This window comes from Rhinatrema bivittatum, chromosome 3 (assembly GCF_901001135.1).
Source record: "Rhinatrema bivittatum chromosome 3, aRhiBiv1.1, whole genome shotgun sequence".
NCBI lineage: Eukaryota > Metazoa > Chordata > Amphibia > Gymnophiona > Rhinatrematidae > Rhinatrema > Rhinatrema bivittatum.
In genome coordinates, this window is record NC_042617.1 from 157,473,884 (window position 1) to 157,497,389 (window position 23,506).

The following is a 23,506-nucleotide window of genomic DNA, read 5'->3' on the forward strand; positions in this document are numbered from 1 at the left end:
AGCCAACAAGTGTCCCTAGAGATAACTCCCCTGATGTTTTGGGCAGAAGCAAATCTCCAGGACATCTCCGCCGTCCACATCGCCGGGAAGGACAACACCACGGCGGACTTCCTCAGCAGAGAAAGTCTAGATCCAGGGGAATGGCAGCTGTCGCCCACAGCTTTCCAGATGATTGTGGATCAGTGGAGGACGCCGGGCATGGACCTATTAGCAGACAGGTCCAACGCTCAAGTATCCAGATATTTCAGCCGCACGCGGGATCCTCGAGCCCAGGGGATCGATGCCCTGGTACAGCCATAGCCTCAGGTGATCCTGCTATATGCCTTTCCTCTATGGCCCCTGCTGGGCGCCATTATACACAAGATTCGGCGGCACAGAGGCCTAGTTCTACTAGTGACCCCGGATTGGTCAAGAAGACCCTGGTACGCAGACATGAGAAGACTACTGGCAGGGAATCCTTTACCCCTGCCTCCACACAGGGACCTGCTGCGGCAAGGCCCCATCCTACACGAGGATCCAGCTCAATTCTCTCTTACGGTCTGGCCATTGAGAGGGCTAGACTGAAGAAAAGAGGATACTCTGAGTCAGTAATAGATACACTTCTCCGAGCACGCAAGTTCTCCACATCACTGACATATATAAGGATCTGGAGAGTTTTTGTAGCCTGGTGCGACTCTCACAGCACCAATTCACATGCCGCTAAGATCCCTCTCATTTTGGACTTCCTACAAGATGGACTTCAGAAGGGTCTGTCCCTCAGCTCCATCAAGGTTCAGGTAGCAGCGCTGTCTTGCTACGGTCCCAGGAGTGAAGGCAACACCATTGCCAAACACCCAGACGTTTCACGTTTCCTGAAAGGAGTCTAACACATTCGCCCACCACTGAAGTGGCCAGTGCCTTGTGGAACCTCAACCTAGTATTGGAATTTCTAGCGGGATCCGCCTTCAGGCCCCTTCGAGGCCTGTCTCTCCGTGTGTTAACCTTGAAGATGGCGTTCTTGCTGGCCGTATGTTCAGCACGCCGCATCTCAGAGCCACAAGCACTGTCCTGCCGTGATCCGTTTCTCAGAATCACTCCAGAGGCTATCCATCTTCGCACAGTTCCTTCCTTTTTACCCAAAGTGGTCTCACACTTCCACCTCAACCAAACTGTATCCTTGCCTACCACGGAAGGTTTGAAGAAGTTGGAAGAAGGTCGAATGCTACACCATCTCGACATCGGCAGACTACTGTCCAGATACCTGGAAATGTCTGAAGCAGTACGAAAGACAAGACCACCTGTTCGTCCTGCACAGCGGGAAGAAGCAAGGGGAAGCAGCCTCACGGCCAACCATCGCCTGCTGGATTAAAGAAGTTATCAAGGCAGCCTACGTAGAGGCAGGAAAATCACCACCTCTACAGGTCAAGGCTCATTCTACCAGAGCGCAATCAGCCTCTTGGGCAGAAGCTAGGATGCTGTCGCCTGCAGAGATATGTAAAGCGGTGACGTGGTCCTCCCTCCATACCTTCTCCAGATTCTACCGTCTGGACGTCCAGGCCAGGGAGGACACAGCATTTGCGAGGGCAATCCTACACGGTCCTCGGGCAGCCTCCCGCCCAGTCCGGGAGTAGCTTTTGTACATCCCATTTGTTTTGAGTCCATCTGCTACACGCTAGGAAATGTTGAGATTACTTACCTGATAATCTCCTTTTCCTTAGTGTATGCAGATGGACTCAGCATCCCGCCTGGCTGCCGGTATACATGGGGATTCGCCGACTCACGGTAAGCCATGTTTTCTTATATAGGGCATCCACCCTGCCGGGTGTCGACGCCTTCCGGCTGAGTACACTGGCGGTTTCCAGCTACCATCAATTGGTCAGGGTAATCCTGTTCATTTAATCGATCGGTCAGTCACACATATATCCATAAAGCTTTGCAAGGAAGATTACTGAATTGCTACACTTCCTGTGGGGGTATATGTACCCGTGCTGACGTCAGATCAGTCTCCAACTGCTAGGACGAGCACACTATACCCATTTGTTTTGAGTCCATCTGCAAACACTAAGGAAAAGGAGATTATCAGGTAAGTAATCTCAACATTCAAACCTTTCAGATTCGGTTTCTCGTGTCCTGATTGCTTCGCGAAAGCCTTCCACAAGAAAATCTTATTCCTATAAATGGAAAAGGTACACATCATGGTGTTCTTCGCAATCCCTTAATCCCTTTTCCTGTCCAATCCCAAGGTTTTTGGACTATCTCTGGCATTTATCGGAATCAGGTCTAAAGACCTCTTCCATCAGAATGCATGTAAGTGCGGTAGCTGCCTTCCATAAAGGTGTCGAGGATGTCCCTATATCGGTACAACCCCTCGTAACAAGTTTTCTGAAAGGCTTGCTCCATATCAAGCCACCCTTACGTCCTCCGGCCCCTTCTTGGGACCTTAATCTGGTTCTCGGGCGGCTCATGAAACCACTCTTCGAATCTCTTCACTCCTGTGACCTAAAATATCTCACATGGAAAGTGATTTTCCTTTTGGCTATCACTTCAGCTCGCAGGGTTAGTGAGTTACAGGCCCTAGTTACCTATCCGCCTTACACTAAACTCCTGCAGGACCGGGCGGTACTCCGCACTCACCCTAAGTTTTTGCCTAAGGTAGTTTCGGAGTTTCACATTAATCAATCCATCATACTACCTATCTTCTTTCCCAGGCCCCTCTCCAACCCAGGGGAACAGGCTCTGCATACCCTTGAGTGTAAACGGGCTCTAGCGTTCTACCTAGACCGTACAGTTGCTCACAGGAAGAGCACTCAGTTCGTCTCTTTCCATCCCAACAAACTAGGGCAACCTGTGGGTAAGCAGACTCTCTCCTCCTGGTTGGCGGATTGCATATCTTTTTGCTATCAGCAAGCAGGCATTCCTTTCCAAGACCGTGTTAAAGCACACTTCAGTAGCACACCTACGATCGGTGCCGCTTCCTGACATTTGCAGGGCTGCCACCTGGAGTTCTCTCTACACTTTCGCAGCCCACTATTGCCTAGACAAAGCCGGAAGACAAGATTCCATCTTCGGCCAATCTGTCCTGCGTAACCGATTTCCAATGTGACGTACCAACACCCTTCTGCCTGCCCGGTGGGGTTCAGGATGCCCTCTACCAAATTCCACCCTAGGTGTTGTGCCTGTTGCACGCCGTTGGGTACATTTGGTGCATGTTTGGACATCCTCAGCTCGGTACTCACCCATATGTGGGACTACCATCCTGCTTGTCCTGTGAGAAAGCAAATGTTGCTTACCTGTAACAGGTGTTCTCACAGGACAGCAGGATGTTAGTCGTCACGAAACCCGCCCACCGCCCCGCGGTGTTGGGTTCGTAACGTTTTGTTTTATTTTTTCGGCACTGCCTGTAGCTATCAAATAAGACTGAAGGGGGACCCCCTCCTGGCTGCAGGGTTAGTGCCATGCAGGGCATGCCCAGTAGGGGCCAGTCAAAGTTCTGGAAATTTTGACAGAAGTTTTCCGTGATTGGGCTCCATCCTGATGTCACCCATATGTGAGGACTAACATCCTGTTGTCTTGTGAGAACACCTGTTACAGGTAAGCAACATTTGCTATCTCTTGGCAGGAGGTGACGAATCCATGCAGACCACCATTTGTTTAGTGCAATCACTAGACTTCTTAATCAGTTATCCCAAAATCAATTTGAGACTGACACCACAATTGGAGTGTTAGGAATTGTTAGACAACACTAGCTATGGATCATACCACCATTGGTAGGGTCAATGATGTAGGGAATGCGGTGGAAAGAATAATTGTCAGCAGACCATCAGCTAGGTCCATGTTAAGAATGCTGGTCCTTATAGCTTCCCCAGTTCATTACTCCCATGGCACGTCTCCTTAAGAGACAAGCCGAATGTAGACACAAAGGTCTCATTCAGGAGATCATGTGTCATAGAGCAGCTCAATCTCCCTTTCTTGTGGCTGTCCCATTCAAATTGGACTTGGGGGTTTATCATTTCAAATCACAGTTCACTAAATTGTTAACTACATATGCATCCATCCTAATCAGGGAAGTACATCCAAAAGGGCTTTAAACCTAGGTCCCCAGGTCTGTTAAAGCCACAGGCCATTATAAATGCTCTAAAGGCTTTCAAAAATTAGGTGGCTAACAAAATTTATCCTACTTTCAAACAGCCTCCGTTCTTCTGTGTTTGGAAAACTATCAGGGTGTGAACTTGACTGTTTGTCATGAAATGGCCCTAAGAACAGATCACATCTGTGCAGGCACTCAGTTGTAGACTGAATCCATAATATCATGCAAAAGGGATCCAGGTAATTATTTATTTATTTATTTAATTGGTTTTATATACCAGTATTCGAAAATACATCATATCGGTTTATAGAAAATGCAAGTACAATTAAGTAAAATAAAATACATCAGCAAAAAGCTAAATGGGAAGTATAACATAATTAAAAAATATAAAATGATATTCATAAAGTACTCAATAAATTCAAGACAAAGTAAAAGAGGGGCATCATTCAATCAGGGAAAGCTTGCTGAAATAGCCATGTTTTTAGTTTCTTTTAAAAAGTCTGAGAATTTGCCTCTGCTCTCAAATCTATTGGTGTGGAATTCCGTAGTTTTGGCCCTGTTAAGGAAAGCGCACGCTCTCTAGCTGTGTTTAGGTGGGCCAGTTTCGGAGACTGTATCGATAGCAATCCTTTTGATAGGCGCAGGTTTCTTTGTGTTGATCATGATCTTACAGTTCCTTTTTAGCTGACAGATTGCTTTCACTCCTTTGGGATTTGTCCTTGAGGAAATAGAAAAGGTTGGCATCTTCCATTTCAATGATGCAGATCTAGGAAACGCTGCTCCACACAGATTGTAATGCAGTCCCATAAGAATATAACATAAGACCTGCCATACTGGGTCAGACCAAGGGTCCATCAAGCCCAGTAGCCTCTTTCCAACTGTGGCCAATCCAGGTCACAAGAACCTGGCAGGATCCCAAGGACTAGTTAGATTCTAAGCTGTTTATCCCAAGAATAAGCAGCGACTATCTGCAACTCCACTCTTTGCGTCAATTCACAACCGCAAAGTGGACAACTTCTACTCTGCACCACAGCCGCAAGACACCACCGAGGGATGCCTTTGCCCACTCGTGGACAAAGGGCTTTCTGTATGCCTACCCTCCACTTTCACTCATCAGCAAGACTCGTGAAGTTACGACAAGACCGGGGCTCAGTGATCCTCATAGCCCCTTACTGGCCGCGGCAGGTTTGGTTTCCCATCCCATGCGACCTCTCAGTCCAGCAACCAATTCGCCTGGACATGGACCCAACTCTGATAACGCAAAACAACGGACTATTGTGTCATCCAAACCTCCACTCCCTGTCTCTGACAGCATGGATGTCGAAAGGTGTATACTACAATCCCTTTACCTTTCCGACAATGTGTCCCAAGTCCTTGTAGTTTCACGAAAGCCTTCTACTAGGAAATCTTATTGTTCAAATGGAAAAGGTTTTCCTTGTGGTGCACGACAAAGGAAATTGATCCCTTTTCTTGCCCCACACCAAGGTTCCTGGAATACCTCTGGTACCTCACTGAGTCTGGCCTACAAACTTCATCCGAATACTTGTCAGCGCCATAACCACTTACCACAAAGGTGTAGGAGATGCCCCAATCTTGGCACAACCCCTTGTAGAGCGCTTTATGAGAGGCTTGCTGCAAATAAAGCCTCCACTGCGTCCTTCAGTTCCAGCATGGGACCTCAATGTGGTACTAGCACGGCTCATGCAACCGCCGTTCAAGCCTCTACACTCCTGTGAGCTACGCCATCTCACTTGTAAAGTGCTCTTTCTACTTGTTTTAATATTGGATCGCAGAGTCAGTGAGCTACAGGTGCTGGTAACATATCCACCTTATACAAAATTTCTCCATGATCGTATGGTACTCTGCACTCACCCTAAATTTTTGCCAAAGGTAGTATCTGATTTCCACTTAAATCAATCCATAATACTACCCACATTTTTTCCAAAACCAGGTGAGCGGGCCCTGCATTCCTTGGACTGTAAATGTGCGCTCGCTTTTTATTTGGATCACACTACAGCCCATAGGAAGTCCACCCAACTGTTTGTTCACCCCTTCAAAAAAAATGTAGATTAGTGAAGCAAAGACTTCCCTTGGGTAAATCCATGTTGGCTGTGTCCTATCAAACCATGTCTATCTAAATGTTTTATGATTTTATTCTTTATAACAGTTTCCACGATTTCTCCTGGCACTGAAGTCGGGCTCACCCCTCTATAGTTTCCCGATCACCCCCGGGTCCTTTTTTTTAAAATCTTTTTTTAATCAGTTTTGCAAAGGTCAATTTACAAGATCAACATATAATACATAATGTGTTCTGTTACATACCATATATTAGCTTCTATAGAGGTTACATTGGCCATCTTCCAGTCTTCAGGTATATCGGATGATTTAAATGATAGGTTACAAATTTTTACTAATAGTTCTGAAATTTAATTTTTGAGTTCTTTCAGAACTGCTATTAATTAAGTTGACTTAGAAAATAGCCGCTGCTATTACTAGCAACGGTAACATGAAATAGACTTAGTTTTTAGGTACTTGCCAGGTTCTTCTGTCTGGATTGGCCACTGTTGGAAACAGGATGCTGGGCTTGTTGGGCCCTTGGTCTGACCCAGTATGGCATGTTCTTATGTTCTTAACCCTGGGGTGTATACCATCTGGTCCAGGTGATTTACTACTCTTCAGTTTTTCAATCAGGGCTACCACATCTTCCAGGTTCACCGTGATTCGGTTCAGTTGATCAGAATCATCACCCATGAAAACCTTCTCCAGAATGGGTATCTCTCCAACATCTCTTCAGTAAACACCAAAGCAAAGAAATAGTTTAATTTCTCTGCGATGGCCTTATCTTCTCTAAGTACCCCTTTAACCCCTTGATCATCCAACAGTCCAACCGACTCCCTTGCAGGCTTTCTGCTTCGGATATATTTTAAAAAGTTTATTGTGAGTTTTAGCTTCTATAGCCAACTTCTTTTCAAATTTTCTCTTAGCCTGTCTTATCAGTGTCTTATATTTAACTTACCAATACCTATGCTTTATCCTATTTTCTTCTGAAGGATCCTTCCAATTTTTGAATGACTATCTTTGGCTAAAATAGCCTCTCACCTCATCTTTTAACCATGCTGGTAATCGTTTTGCCTTCCTTCCACCTTTCATAATACATGGAATACATCTGGTCTGTGCTTCTAGGATGGTATTTTTTAACAATGACCATATCTGTTGCACATTTCAGTTTTTTCTAACTATTTTTCTCATTTTATCTGTTTCCCTTTTGAAAGTTTAGTGCTAGACATACTGTTCCCCTTCCAGTCATTAATTCAAATTTGATCATATCACTATTACCAAGCGGCCCCCACCACCGTTACTTCTCACCAAATCCTGTACTCCACTGAGAATTAGATCCAAAAATGCTGTTATGTTTTTGTAAGAATGTGAAACTTGGGCTGAGATGAGGTGTCTCCGCCCCTGTGAGCCTCACTGTCAGCAGGTGTAGTCTCTGTGATGTAGGACACAGCTGTAAGGTAGAGACTTTATTATGAAGGAAAGAAAAGTAATGTCTGCAGAGCAGGAGATGCAATAGTATAGTTCTGAGCAGTGGGGGTACACCCAGAGTGATACCACAGACGTGAAGATCCGGTAGTGGCCCGCGGAGCGGGGTACGCAGAGGATGTCTGTATAGTAGATGATGAAGAGCTAGTTAAAGGTGCAGGAACCCGGATGTGGCTCCTGTAGTTGGTATGCCAATACTCTGCAGCACAGGGTATGCTGCACAACTTCTACTGAAGAAAAACGGTAGAGGCACGGGGTATACCACAAGAAGTCTTCACTCTGCACAGTACACAAATTAATTGACGAAAAAGCTGAGTGGCTAAACACAGCACTGCGTGTGCATGTCCAACAGAGAAATCTCAGATCGGCCAACAAAGCCCTCCTAACAATCCCTTCAGTTTAGGACAGCAAGACTGACCCAAGTTAGAGAGCGGGCACTATCCTTAGCAGGACCGATACTATGGAACACCATGCCCCTTGAGATCAGATTGCAGAAAAATGTCAAACATTTTTTTAAAAAGTTTAAAAACCTGGCTTTTCAAACAAGCGTTTTACAAAGAGAACTGAGAACAGGAAAAGAAATAAAGCAGGCAGCAGAACATCAGCTCACAGCACGTAGTTAGATATGTGCATATTTTGTTATTTTATTATCTCATCGCTAATGTTAGATAAAATATGCAGTACAAAAGAATTATACATGTAAAATAAACCTTTTACATGTATAAATGGACAAGATTTGACATTCATCAAACATTTATTGTTCAAACATTGTAACCAGAACCTTAATGGCACTTTGATAGAAAGTATTACCCTATACAATTTTAACATTACTATAGTGCCTATATGTAAACCGTTGTGATGGCAAATAATTTGACGGTATAGAAAAGATTTTAAATAAATAAATACAGCTGGTATCGTAAGGTCTGTAGAAGTACTCACAAGAGGTGGTTCCAGGAGAGGGACCCGAGAAGCGGGTCAGGTAGTAGTCCAAGGCAGGAAGGCCCTCCAAGGAGCAGATAGCCAGGAATGCGGAAGAGCCCCCGAGGAGTGGGTACTCAGAGCGTCTACACACCAAGACTAGAGTCAGGAACAGGAAGTCCAAGAATGGAGCGGATTCAGCAACGATGGAACTCCTTGCTAACTCGTAGAAGGCAAGGGCTGGTCAGCTTAAGTACAGCAGCAAGTTGATGTTATCGGGATGGGATGCCCCGATGTTCCTGCCATGATGTGTACAAAGGAGGCCCTTGCACACGCACCTAGGTGATTCCTGATCCAAGATGGCGGTCGGCAGCGCCCACGCTGTCCCAGGAACACCGGGGAGGTGGAGGTCGGTGGAAGTTAGCAGAGGGCGCCATTCTCCCCAGAATAGACAGTGCAGGGAAAAAGGTGAGCATGAGTGGTCGCAGCCATCTGCGACCGGGTGTAACAATTGCTTCCTCTCTCATCGGTTCCTAAACCAATTGCTCCATAAAACTTTTATTCATCCAGACACATTCTCTCTAGCATGCCCTGATGTTTCACTTTCCCAGTCAATGTTGGGGTAATTGAAGTCTCCCATTACTACTGTACTACCGGTTTGGTTGGCTTCCTAGACATAAAGCGCCACCAAAATGCTCCTCTCTGTCATTGCGATATAATTTGTACCCCGGTAATTTGTATCCTCTTTCCACCATGTCTCTGATATGCCAATTAAGTCTGTCATTATTCACTGCTGTACACTCTTAATTCTCCCATCTTACTTCTTAGACTTCTGGCATTAGCCTACAAACATTTCAAAGTGTTTTTTGTTTGTATTAACATTCTGCTTTTTAGTGGTCAGGGATAAATTGTAATCATTTTTAACTCGGGAAAGTTTTTAATTACAGGCACTTGGACTAGTTTTGTTATTAGTGGAACCTCTCTGTTGGGATCCCCTAACTCTAATGCTTCATTAGTATCCTTTGAAGATACCTCCCTCCGTACTATGCTCTGCTAAGCAAATGTTGGCTTTCCTCTGTGTTCTAGTTTAAAAGTTGCTCTATCTCCTTTTTAAAAGTTAGTGCCAACAGCCTGGTTCCACCCTGGTTAAGGTGGAGCCCATCCCTTCAGAAAAGACTCCTCATTCCCCAGTTCCTTACAAAACTGAATCCCTCTTCCTTGCACCATTGTCTTATCCACACATTGAGACTCTGGAGCTCTGCCTCCCTCTGGGGACCTGTGCGTGGAACAGGGAGCATTTCAGAGAATGCTACCCTGGAGGTTCTGGATTTGAGCTTTCTACCTAAGAGCCTAAATTTGGCTTCCAGAACCTCCCTCCCACATTTTCCTATGTCGTTGGTGCCCACATGTATCACGACAGCCAGCTCTTCCCAGCACTGTCTAAAATCCTATCTAGGTGATACGTGAGGTCAGTCACCTTTGTACCAGGTAGGCATGTTACCAGGCGATCCTCATGCCCACCAGCCACCCAGCTGTCTACATTCCTAATAATTGAATCACCAACTGTGATGGCCAACCTGACCCTTCCCTCCTTGGCAGAAGCCCTAGGAAGGCACATCCTTGATGTGAAAGAACAATGCCACCACCTGGAGAGCAGATCCTTGCTACAAGATCATTTCTTGCTGTACCATGTTGAAGTTCTCCAATCATGAGACCTTCCTCCCTCCCTCCAAGGCAGCACCAAGGATGCCAGACTAGAATCGGGACTTGGCTACTGTGTCCCTGAAGGTCTCATCTATATCTGTCTGCCTCAGCTCCTCCAGGTCTGCCACTCTAGCCTCCAGAGATCAGACTCGTTCTCTGATAGACAGGAGCTCTTTGCATCGCATGCACATGTACAACTTCTCACTGGCGGGTAAAAAATCATACATGTGACACTCGATGCAAAAGACTGGGAGTACCCCCTCTTGCTGCTGGACTGCTGCCTTCATCTTAAATTTGTTCAGTTCCTAGTTAAGTTTTAGGTTGCTCTGGATGTAGACTTGCATACAATTAGGGTCCTTTAAATGTATTAATGTATTTGCTATATATATATCTGGTAGTCACCTACAAGGGAATGATCAAACTATTGGTAACGTATGGGGAATTTCTGAGTAAGTTAAAAGGCCGATTTATTTATTTTATTTGTATTTTAAGTGTGAAAGTGACACCTCCCTATAAATTAAAGAATGAGCTAGGGGTGGAAGGGTTGGGAAATACAAAGACACAAACTTCTATTTGTTGCCTGACTTTCTGACTACCTATTTAAAACAAAACACACACACACACACTAAATAATATACCCCAATAGTTTAGTTCTCCACAATACTTTTAAGTTTTAAAAATTTCTCCAAGCAGTACTTACTGATTCTTTCCAGCCACCAGCAAGGTAATCCTATCCTCTCACTGCAGGCCCAGGAGGATGCAGCCTTTGTGTGTGCGATGTTGATCGGACCGCGGGCAGCCTCCCGCCTGGTTTGGGAGTAGCTTTAGTACATCCCATTGGTGTGGATTAACCTGTCTGAATGCTAAGAGAAGAGAAATTACTACTTTCTTTTTGTTTGAGGACAGGTTAATCCACTTTCCTACCCTTGGCTACCAGATGGAGATTATATTGAACTCCTGAGTGGCTGCGTTTCCGAGGATTACTGGTATCAGATCAGTCCCTAGGTTAGTGGTATTACATGCCTTGTCTGAGCTCAGTGTTTCTCTGTTAAGAGTACTTGAATGATTGTTAATAGTTATGTTCATGTATTGTTTAGTTGTCCACAGTTTTTTTGCAGAGTATACTGGCAGGCTAACGTCAGTGAAGGGGTGTGTGTATATATGTGTGTGTGTATACATTGCACCATGATATCAGCTTTGCTTAGTCTACATCTGCTGGTAGAGGTGCATAACCCACTGGTGTGGATTAACCTGTCCTCATTAAGGAAAGGGAAATTATCAGGTAAGTAGTAATTTCTCTTTGTATGTTGTGGTTTTACTAGTGAGTTAGTGTTGAAGTCTAAGCCACCTGTTATATTACATCCCAATATTCAGGACGTTGTATAGTATAAATTAAACCTTTTCATTTTTTTTTCTTTTTTTGCCTTGTAGCTATGGAGTTCTGCTGTGGGAACTGCTGACAGGAGAAGTTCCATATCGTGGCATTGATGGCCTTGCTGTGGCTTACGGAGTTGCTGTTAATAAACTTACTTTGCCCATTCCATCTACTTGTCCTGAACCATTTGCTAAGCTAATGAAAGGTACTTATTGACCAAAAGTGGTCTAATTTTGTAAAATCTTTATGCTGAGCCAGAACATATGTAGATTGTCATTAACAAGCATGTGTAAGAATATTTCAGGAACCTGTGTGTTGTGATTTAAATTCCCAAAAATAATTTTTCAATAAATTTTGTAATTGCTTGCCAGAATCAGTATTCCCTAAAACTTTTTTACCCCTAGTATATGGAACGATTTTGTGCATGTGATTATATTTGTGAGACCTAAGTATGAAGTCTTGTGCATTGTGGGTCTCATTTGGGATATATGGTTTATGCAGTGGCACTAGTTTGTTTTTTTTTTTGTTTGTTTTGTTAGCTGTTAACTATTCTAAAAATTATTTCATATCAAATTTCTCAACCTTTATTACATGCATCTAGCTAACAATTTTGGGTTTTTCCATTTTTCTTTTTTTCGTTGTTTTTAAAGTTTTTTTTCCCTTTTTTCTCTTTATTCTGATATTCCATATCTTCAAGTATTCTGAAAACACAGTTCCCTTTGGTCACACAAGTGGCTCATGTGACTTGCACTCTGCGCCAAAAGACAGAATCTTCTAGAGTTCTCTGGAAAGGCAAAAGTGTTTCACTTCTCTTGCATAGTAATCCCCACCATGCAGCTGCTTGTGGCTCCCTTCAATATTTTAGTCCATGGGTAGTGTCCAAAATGTTTTCTAGTGCAGTAGTCCCACAATACTTAAGATTTGTCTTCAACCTTTTTTCTGACTTTTGTGCCAAAACTCCTACTTTACCCTAGCTTTTGGTACCTATTTATGAAGAAAACTAGTTTAAAAAAAAAAAAAGTAAAAAAGTGGAGAGATCTGCCATGGTTGCATAGATTGTCTGGAAGACCAAATATTTGGCTAACTGAGGCAGGAAAAAGGCCACATTGAAGAAAATCTGGTCCATATCATTATGGATAAATGTTAACTTTCCCATTAACCCTCACTTCCTGCCATGAAAAGAAAACCATTAATATTGTTTGGACATTTGGACTCCAGAAATTGACTTGGGTGCAATTCTGACGTCCTTTTCGACCCTAATGCAAATAATCAATTCATATTTATTTTAAAATGCTACACCTATCTATAATCCTAAATGGATTACAATAAAAACATATACAAAAATAAAGAGCAAAAAAAATTGCCAACAATTTAAAATGACAAGAGCTGTTCATTGAATAAACCCATAATAAATCAGTGTTCTCGCCAAAGTATAGCTGACCAGTTCACACTTAAGAGATCGTCTCTAAATGCTTATTTAAACAGAAATCCTTAACTTTTTCCTGAACGTTTTTATACAAGTCTCATCCTTTAATCCTCCGGCAGTTCTCTTTTTACCTAAATAAATGGAATGGTCATAGCTGTTTCCTTAAAACTGGAAGAGGTTGAGCCCTTGGCACAAATGTTGGGCATCATCCAGGTCCTGAATCCTCTTAAGCAGACCTGGGCAAGGGGCGGCCCGCGGGCTGAATCCGGCCCGCCCACTGCTGAGAGCAGACGGAGAATGAGGCACGCTGCCTTCCCTCTGCAAGGGAAGGCAGCGTGCCTCATTCTCCGCTCCCTCGCTCCCCGATTGGCCGGCCAATCGGGGAGCGAGGGAGCGGAGAATGTTTTTTTTACAGCGTTCGGTGGGGGGGGAGGGAGTGACTCGAGCGAAGACACGCTGCCCGATTGGCCGGTGCTGGGCAAGCCTTGCCCAGCACCGGCCAATCGGGCAGCGTGTCTTCGCTCGAGTTTCTTTCCTACCTACCTACCAGTTCCACCTTTCGTGGTCTTTTTCAGGGGTCCCCAACCACCGGTCCGCGGGAGTTTTTTTCCGGTCCGCGGCGCGCGCTCCCGGTCTCTCCCGCTGCCGCTGGTCTGTCAGCACGTTCAAGCCCAGTGGGAACGGCAGCAGTGTTAGAAGCTGTGGTACCCGCAGCTGGCCTTTTCTTCTTCCCGCGCCTGCACCCCCCCTCCTGTGACCCGGAACAGGAAGTGATACACGGAGCGGTGCGCGGGAAGGAGAAAGAGCCGTGCCGCGTCGGCTGCAGCGTCGGTCCCCGAGCAATTGAAACAGCCAGTAATCGAGAAAGGAGTCAGCAGCATGAGCCTCCCGCGGCCGATGGGATTCTTCTTTCTTGGCCTTCGGGGGCTGCTGCAGCTCCCATTTGTGCTCCGGTGGGGGGGAGAGGAAGTGAGAAAGAGAGAGAAGCAGCCAGTCAGCCTGTGTGTGATTGACTGGTCAGAGAGCTGATGTGTGTGTGTATGTGAGAGACAATGAAAGTGATTGCTCAGGGAGATGACTGATGTGTATGTGAGAGTGTGAGACATTAGTCAGGGAGGTGACTGATGTGTGTGTGTGTGAGAGAGAAAAAGCATGGAAGTGAGAAGTCTGGGTATGTGGGAAAGCATGAGCGTAAGAAGCCTGGTGTTGTGGGAGTGAGAAACCTGGGTGAGTGTGCATGCATGAGAGAGAGAGACTGCTTGGTAAGGTGACGGTGTGTGTGAGAGAAAAAGACTGGTGTGTGTGAATGTGAGAGAATGTGATTCAGGGAATGAGAGAAGCCTGTGCACGTGGAGAGTGAGCATGGAAATGAGAGAGACTGGTGTGTGTGTAACAGAAAGTGATTATGGGAATGAGAAGCCTGTGCATGTGAAGAGAGTGAGCATGAGTGAGAAACCTGGGTGTGTGTGAGACAGCATGGGAGTGGGAAGCCTGTGTGTGTGTGTGTGTGTGCATGCATGAGAGCGAGAGACTGGTTGGTAAGGTGACTGTGTGTGTGAGAGAAAGAGACTGGTGTGTGTGAATGTGAGAGAGAGAATGTGATTCAGAGAATGAGAAGCCTGTGCAGTGGAGAGCGAGCATGGAAATGAGAGAGAGACTGGTGTGTGTGTAACAGAGAGAAAGTGAAAGTGATTATGGGAATGAGAAGCCTGTGCATGTGAAGAGAGTGAGCATGAGAGTGAGAAACCCTGGGTGTGTGTGAGACAGCATGGGAGGGAGAAGCCTGTATATCTGAAAGAGAACTTGGGAGTGGGAAGCCTGTGTGTGTGTGTATGCATGAGTGAGATCAGGTGACGTGTGTGTGTGTGTGTGTGTGTGTGAGAGAGAGAGAAATAAAGTGATTATGGGAATGAGAAGCCTGTGCATGTGAAGAGTGAGCATGGGAGTGAGAAACCTGGGTGTGTGTGACACATCATGGGAGGGAGAAGCCTGTATATCTGAAAGAGAATATGGGAGTGAGAGACTGGTGAGTGTGTGTGTGTGTGAGAGAGAGAAAGAAAGTGATTATGGGAATGAGAAGCCTGTGCATGTGGAGAGAACAAGCCCGGGAGTGAGAGACTGGTGAGTGAGGGTGTGTGTGTGTGTGTGTGTGTGTGTGAGAGAGAGAGAGACAGAGAAAGTGATTATGAGAGTGAGAAGCCCATATATGTAAGAAGAACACGGGAGTGGGAAGCCTGTGTGTGTGTGTGAATGGCATGAGAGAAACTGTTCAGGAAGGTGACTGGTGTGTGTGCCAAAGACTGTTTGGGAGATGATTGGTGTGTGAGAGACAGAAACTGGTTATGGGGGCATGACTGGTATGGTGTGTGTGTGTGAGAGACATGGGCACTAAGGAAGAGGACCATAAGTATAGACCTTAGCTTCTACTGCTGCTTCTGGTGTGTGCCACGGCCTGCAGGGAAGGAGAGTAGGAGAGCTGCTGGAGGGGGTAAGTAAAGATGGCTTTAAGTTTATTTTTCTTGACTGCCATTTTAATTGTGTGATGTCTGCTTTTTTGAAATATTTTATTGGTGTTTGGAGAATGTTTAATAGTTTTTATGAGTTTTTAATTGTTGGATGTTGTTCTGTTCATTGCTGTTTTGAAACATTTATTCTGCTTATTAGTATAGTTTTACAATTATTTCTGTGTGGGGATCTATAGCTGCTTGCTATACTGTTTTCCTAATAAGAGGTGTATTGGTTTTTAGGACCTGATTTAATATTTGTGGTGTTGCCTTTTCATAGATAAGGTTGCTCCTGTTTTGTATTCCATAATACAGGTGTAACTGTGTGTGGATTAGTTTATGTGCATTACTACAGATCCTGGGAGTATGTTAGGTCGGTTCTGTGTCTGTTACCGAGATGAGATATTTTGCTAGCATGTAAGCGTTTGTATCGGTCTTATTTGTTGTGTTTTCTCAGAGGACATGCATTGGTGGTAAACTGCTGTCTTTTCATAAGTAGGGCTATTGAGAACTGAGTTAATTATATTAGTCCGACCCTCTAAAACCATCCCAATTTCTCATGCGGCCCCATGGGAAAATTAATTGCCCACCCCTGCTCTTAAGGATGTTGTAGCAGTGCTTGTCAATGACATTCTTAAGGAGATACAATTGATAATATGGGAAACCCCCCTCTCTGTACCTCCATCCAGTAGGAAAGTGAATGTGATGTTGATTCCAAAAGGCTCCCATATTTGAGAAACTGTCGTGTAAAATCTGCTCTTAAGGTCAGGAGGATGAGGATCCACTCCTTGTTGCCCCTGAGTGTGACCCATAAGCCCTTGATCTTATTGGGAGAAAGATTTATCAGAATGCTAGCATTTCCCGCATAGGCTCCTATCATGGGCCAGTTCATGCAAGACATTCTGCCAAAAGTGAAGGCCTTGTCAAGCAATCTTCCTCAGAAGTGTGATGAGCTTGAGTCAGGATTGTGGAAAACATCTCAACCTATGATGATTTTGAAACTGCTTCGTGAGCCTCTGCCTTTGGGTTTGGAGCATGCAGTGTCTCATGACTATGGACCAAATCTCTGTCAGGATGTGCAAGCTAGGCTTGATGATGTGCCCTTTAATGGAGGAAATTTCTTTGGAGATAAAATCAAGAAGTTGTGGATCAAATAAATGACTTAGGTCACACTTCAGATCTTCTCTGCAGTCACTTCTGAGCACACAATCTAGGAGATTCCAAGTGAGGTGCCGTGGAGGTGTTATCTGCCTCCCTCATCTCTGTCATAACAGGAGGCTTGTCATCCCAGACAGACTCTCAAGCCAAAAGACTGCTCCACAGATAAAACCTAGGATGGAATTTTTACTGGCTCCAAGAGAACATAGTCTGTGTTCCAGTGTCCATTATTGAGAATTAACCTGTAGGTGTAAGAAGGGTTAGTTTTACATGAACCAGTGACCTTGGACAGCTGGGCTCTCAGCATTGTTCAGAGTGGATATAGTCTTACTCTTCACACCACCACCAGAATGCACTGAGAGTCTCTTGGTCAACCTCTTGGGATCAGGAGGGTACTATACAAGGAACTCTTCTCTCTTAGAAGCCAAAGTGGTTGAACCTATTCCACCAGGAGGAGGGTAGGGATTTTATTTCAAGTATTTTTGATTCAAAAGAAAACATGTCTTCTCCTAAACAAGACCTGAGGGCCTTGAGCAAATTCCTGATGAGAAGTTCAAGATTTCCCTGGCTATCTTAATCCCTTTACAACAAAAAGGAAACTGGCTATGCTTCCTGGAAATATCTATCTCAGGTTTGCAATAGAGAAATCATTTTTTTTTTTTATTTTTATTCGAACTGGCAAACAATGAAAACAGTATGGTACCACATTGTAAAACAACCTCAAACCCTCTCTCACTAATTCCTGCTGAATATTTATCATACTATTACCATTCACAACTGTGTCATATTTATTCATTTGATTACCTATGTACCGTTTTATAGTCTTATTTTTTCACTTGCTATTCTAATGTATCAATAGGCTGAAATGTAAATATTGTGCTGTTCAATTTCTCCCCTTCCATCCCAAGTTTATTTTCCTTGTTTTTTGTAACTTTCCCTCTCCCTTTTTCTGATTCACTGTATTTAAAGTTCAAGGTTCTTATTGAAAATAATGTTTTTTACGTTACGTTATGCTTTACACTCCTTGTTATTTGTAAACCGGGTTGATGTGATGCCTATCATGAAACTCGGTATAACAAAAACAATAAATAAATAAAAATAAATAAATATTATCCCAGGACAAGCAGGATGCTAGTCCTCACATATGGGTGACTTCATCAACGGAGCCCTAGTGCGGGAAAACGTCTGTCAAAGTTTCTAGAAACTTTTGACTGGCAGTCTGAGGCTACTGAGCATGCCCAGCACGCCATGATATTCTGTGCCTCAGGGGTCTCACTTCAGTCTTCGTTTTTGCACGCAGCTGGACAGCAGCACGGATACCGGAGCCCTCTGAGTTTACCTCAGCGATATTTACTAGTTACATTTTCTCATTCTCCAATAAGGGGGTCTCAAAATTTTCTCATTTTTCTCATATCACCGGCTGGTGAATTAATTTCGCGTCAAACGCAATTAAATTTCCGGTCATCGACGGCCGTCGATGTCAAAATGTCATCAGGATTCAAAAAATGCCCGACTTGCAACCGCACAATGTCAGTTACCGATCCGCACGAAGAGTGCGTTAGATGTCTCTGCGAAAAACATGACATTTCATCCTGCGAGAAATGTCAAGAAATGATGCCAAAAGGCCGTAAGCTCCGCCAGGAGAAGATCCAACAGCTATTCAGTTTACAACTGACTCCTTCTCCTGCCACTTCTTCGAAGTCTTCACCATCAGGAGTATCGAAAAAGGTATTGTTAAAAAAGTGCCGAACCGGTTCCGGAGATAAATCCTCTCCTACCCCGTCGACATCCTCTATACACTCGGCGGCAGACATAAGGCCTAGGCATAAACATCGCCACAGGCACGCCTCGGCTTCACCGTCTGGATCTGGCCGAGGAGAACCGTTAGAGAAACGGCCTAAAGTTACCATAGCCTCGGTGCTTGAAGGGCCTACTCCGTCGATTCTTCCGCAACAGAAGGAGTTATCGATACTTCCACCGGTGACACCATCTTCGTCGATACCGCAAGACTTCACAGCCTATATAAGAGGCAGCCTTACAGGCAATCAAGGAACACTTGCCGGTGCCTCCACAGATGCCAGCGACATCGTTGATGCCGGTGACGTCCACCTTAACATAGACTTCACCGATGCCGGTACAATTGGTACCGATGTCTGTTCCATCGACAATGACATCAATTCTGGGACATCTCCCGATGCTGGGCGCCGTCCCGATGCCGAGAACCGTCCCGAGACCAGGTACTCACTCGATACCTGCCACTGGCTCGATGCCACTCACTGCCATGTCTACAGCCACCATAGCAGTGCAAAGCCCCGTCCAGCTTCCGGGTTCATTCGTAGCTCTAGAACGGACGACAACATTAACCACGATGCCCTCATCGATACCTACATTTTCATCGGGCACACCATCGATGTTTCCTGCGCCTTTTCATCCAGCATCGACGTACATACCTACCATTGGTACGGAACAGTCATCGAGGGGAAAGACACAGATGTCATCGATGACAAAAACAAAATCTACAATGCCACTTCCTGCTGCAGTGGATATATCATCTGAAGCAAGGTTATACTCAATACTTCAGAAAAAATATCAAGATCTGCTGGATTCCTTACCTTCAAACCCTGTGGAAGAGGAGGCTTCTTCCCAAGAACCCATCCCAGGGCCCTCTGGTGTACCTCCTCCACATCCAACTGGAAAACCAGGTCCCCATACTCCAGAATATGACTCATGGAGTGATACACAGTCTTGACACCTCAGAAACTTTTATGTCTGAACAGTCTCCTCCACATCCAAGAAAGCAGTCTTCACCAGAAGACCTTACTTTTTCCTCTTTTATCCAAGAGATGGCAGACTCTATTCCATTTAAGTTAGTCTGAGCAGGATCTACGTCACCAAACTCTTGAGGTACTACAATTTGTAGACACCCCCCCCCCAAGCAAGTCATGGCAATACCTATCCATGATATTCTTCTCCAACTTCAGCAAAGAATGTGGGAACATCCTTGCTCTGTTCTTCCCATCAATAAAAGAATGGACTCCACCTATTTAGTCCAACCTGCACCGGGTTTCCAAAAATCTCAACTCCCACATTCTTCTGTGGTTGTAGAATCAGCACAGAAGAAAGCGAAAAGATCCAAGAGTGCACTCCTCTAATCCTCCAGGGAAAGATAATAGGTTCTTGGACACATTTGGACGTAAGGTATTTCAAGGTGCATTCCTCAACTCTAGGATTGCAGCCTACCAATTGTATATCACACAGTACCAAAGGAACTTATGGAAGCAGATGGAGGAGTTTATACCATCTTTACCCCAGGAATTCAGAGAGCCAGCACAAAATCTAATTCAGAAAGCTTTTGAGGCGGGGAAACATGAAGTGAGAGCTGCCTATGACTCATTTGAGACAGCCTCAAGGGTGGCAGCTTCTGGTATAAGCGCTAGGAGGTGGGCCTGGCTAAAAGCGTCAGACCTCAGGACAGAGGTCCAAGAAAAATTAGTAGACCTACCCTGCGCAGGAGATAACTTATTTGGAACAAAAGTTCAAGAAGCGGTCTCTCAACTAAAAGAACATACTGAGACCTTAAGACAGTTATCTTCCATGCCTCATGATACCACTACCCATGCTGTACGTCTGACCCAGCGGAGGGATATTCACAGGCCCTATTACCGTCCTAAAAGATACTATCCTCCTGCAACTAGGCCTCGCCAAGCAAGATCCCAGCACAGGCCACAACCTCGCCAACAAAGAACAACCAGACCTGCACCTGCCACTCAAACAGGTCCCACGGTTGGTTTTTGAAAACATCTCCAGAGAACTCAGCCAATCTCTGAATCCTCAGTCAGAGCTACCTGTTGGGGGGAAGATTATCCAACTTTTACAACACATGGAAAACCATAACGGATCAATGGGTTCTTTCCATCATATCTCACGGGTACAAGCTCAATTTCCTAGCAGTACCTACAGAACTTCAAGCACCTCTGATTCCTCCCAACAAAAATCACATTATTCAACTACAAATAGAATTATCCACCTTTCTGAAATCCAGGGCCATAGAACCAGTGCCCCAGTCTCAGCAGGGCAGAGGATTCTACTCTCGATATTTCCTCATTCCAAAGAAAACAGGAGGCCTACGGCCCATCCTAGACCTCAGAAATTTAAACAAATTTCTAAAAAAGGAAAAGTTCAGAATGGTCTCTCTAGGTACCATGCTTCCACTCCTCCAAAAAGAAGATTGGCTTTGTTCTCTGGACCTTCAAGATGCATACGCTCACATCCCAATATTTCCTCCTCACCGCAAGTATCTGCGTTTCATGGTGGGTCATCAACATTTCCAATACAGAGTACTGCCCTTCGGACTCGCCTCGGCTCCCAGAGTATTCACAAAATGTCTGGCAGTAATAGCAGCACACTTACACACACAAGCAAGGTGTTCATGTCTTCCCATACCTAGATGACTGGCTCATCAGGAGTCGGTCTCAACAAGGAGCAATAACTTCTCTCAACCAAACAATTGCTCTACTTCACTCCATGGGATTTCTCATCAATTATCAAAAGTCCCGTCTCACACCGTCTCACTTGCTCCAATTCATAGGAGCAGAGCTGAACACAGTCCTTGCTAAGGCTTTTCTACCCGAGGATCGAGCAGAAACATTAGCCTTCCTAGCAAATTCGATTCTCTCAAGCACGCAGACAACAGCTCATCAGTTTCTAACTTTACTAGACCACATGGCCTCCACAGTTCATGTCACTCCTATGGCGAGACTAGCCATGAGAGTAACCCAATGGACTTTAAGCTCACAATGGATCCAAGCCATTCAACCGTTGCATTCTTCAATTCAAGTAACCCACCAACTACGCTCTTCTCTCCTTTGGTGGATCAACACAGACAACTTGCGCAAGGGCTTACCCTTCCAACAACCAGTTCCACAAATTACTTTAACTACAGATGCATCCACCTTGGGTTGGGATGCTCACATAGTCAATCTCCAAACTCAAGGAACTTGGACGAAGCTCGAAGCAACATTTCAAATCAGTTTTCTGGAGCTTCGAGCTATACATTATGCGCTGCATGCGTTCAAGGACTGCCTTTCACACAAGACTGTTCTGATCCAAACAGACAACACAGTAGCCATGTGGTACATCAACAAACAGGGAGGTACGGGCTCGTATCTCTTTTGTCAAGAAGCTGCACAGATTTGGGGATGGGCCCTGAACCACTCAATGTTCCTCCAGGCCACTTACCTGGCACCCATACACAATGTAGTAGCAGATCGACTCAGTCGTCAGTTCCAACCACACGTGTGGTCCCTGGATCCTTCAGTAGCGACCAAGATATTCCAACGTTGGGGACATCCAACAATAGACCTCTTTGCGTCACATCTGAATCACAAAGTGGACAAGTTCTGTTCTCTACACAAACAGAAGAATCAGCCAACCAAAGACACCTTCGCTCACACTTGGAACTCAGGCCTGCTATACGCGTATCCTCCAATACCGCTCATAACCAAAACTCTAGTGAAGCTACAACAGGACAAGGGGTCCATGATACTCATAGCCCCATACTGGTCTCGTCAAGTATGGTTTCCCACAGTTCTAGATCTGTCAGGGATCCCATTCGCCTGGGAATAGCTCCCACTCTTATAACTCAGGATCAGGGTCGGTTGCGCCATCCCAACCTCCAATCCCTATCCCTGACAGCATGGATGTTGAAAACTTAATCTTACAACCACTCAATCTTTCAACTCATATCTCCCAAGTGCTTATAGCTTTACGTAAACCTTCCACTCTAAAGAATTACGCTTCCAAATGGAAAAGATTCACCTTGTGGTGCAAGCAAAACATTGATCCCTTCGCTTGCACAATTACCTCGCTACTGGACTACTTACACCATCTTTCAGACTCTGGTCTTCAGACTTCATCTGTAAGAGTCCATTTAAGTGCAATCTCAGCTTATCATAACAAGGTGGGAGATGCACCAATATCCATACAACCTCTTGTCAGCAGGTTTGAGAGGTTTAACTCAACTCAAACCAAGACTTATGCGTTCTCCTTTTGAACCCATAGACTCCTGTGATCTTAAATTTCTCACATGGAAGACTATCTCCCTCATAACCATTACATCGGCTAGAAGAGTTAGTGAATTACAAGCACTGGTCACGTACGCATCCTACACAAAGTTCCTACATGACAGAGTGGTCCTCCGTACGCATCCAAAATTCCTTCGCAAAGTAGTTACGGAATTCCACTTGAATCAATCGATAGTTTTACCCACATTCTTTCCAAGGCCTCACTCTCATCAAGGAGAATCAGCCTTACATACCTTGGACTGTAAACGTGTGCTATCCTTTTACTTAAACTGCACTGAAACACACAGAAAATCAAATCAGCTTTTTGTTTCTTATGATCCAAACAAACCGGGTAAAGCAGTGGGTAAACATACTCTATCCAATTGGCTAGCAGATTGCATATAGTTTTGCTATGAAAAAGCAGGTCTTCTCTCCAAGGACGAGTAAAGGCACACTCTGTAAGAGCAATGTCAACCTCAGTAGCACACTTCCGTTCAGTGCCAATCCTTGACATATGTAAAGTAGCAACATGGACTTCTCTTCACACTTTTGCAGCTCATTACTGCTTGGACAAGCAAGGAAGACAAGATTTGGCCTATGGACAATCTGTCTTAAAGAATTTGTTTCCAGTATAATCCCAACTCCTTCTACAACCAATCTATTGTGATCTTCAGCTGACTCATTTCCACAACACATCACTGTTGCCTTCATATTAAATGACTCAGCCTCTAGCTTGCTAATCACCCATAT

At 44.8% G+C, this 23,506-nt stretch overlaps 1 protein-coding gene across 4 annotated transcripts in view; it reads left to right on the forward strand.

Moving 5' to 3' along the window:
- The window catches only part of MAP3K21 (mitogen-activated protein kinase kinase kinase 21), a 211,103-nt gene that overhangs the window by 80,367 nt on the left and 107,230 nt on the right, over nt 1–23,506 (forward strand). For all 4 annotated transcript variants that reach the window (XM_029593872.1, XM_029593871.1, XM_029593869.1 and 1 more), the window contains exon 3: nt 11,663–11,811. In XM_029593872.1, the coding sequence (XP_029449732.1) occupies nt 11,663–11,811 (149 nt within the window). The remainder of the gene's footprint in view (nt 1–11,662; nt 11,812–23,506) is intronic.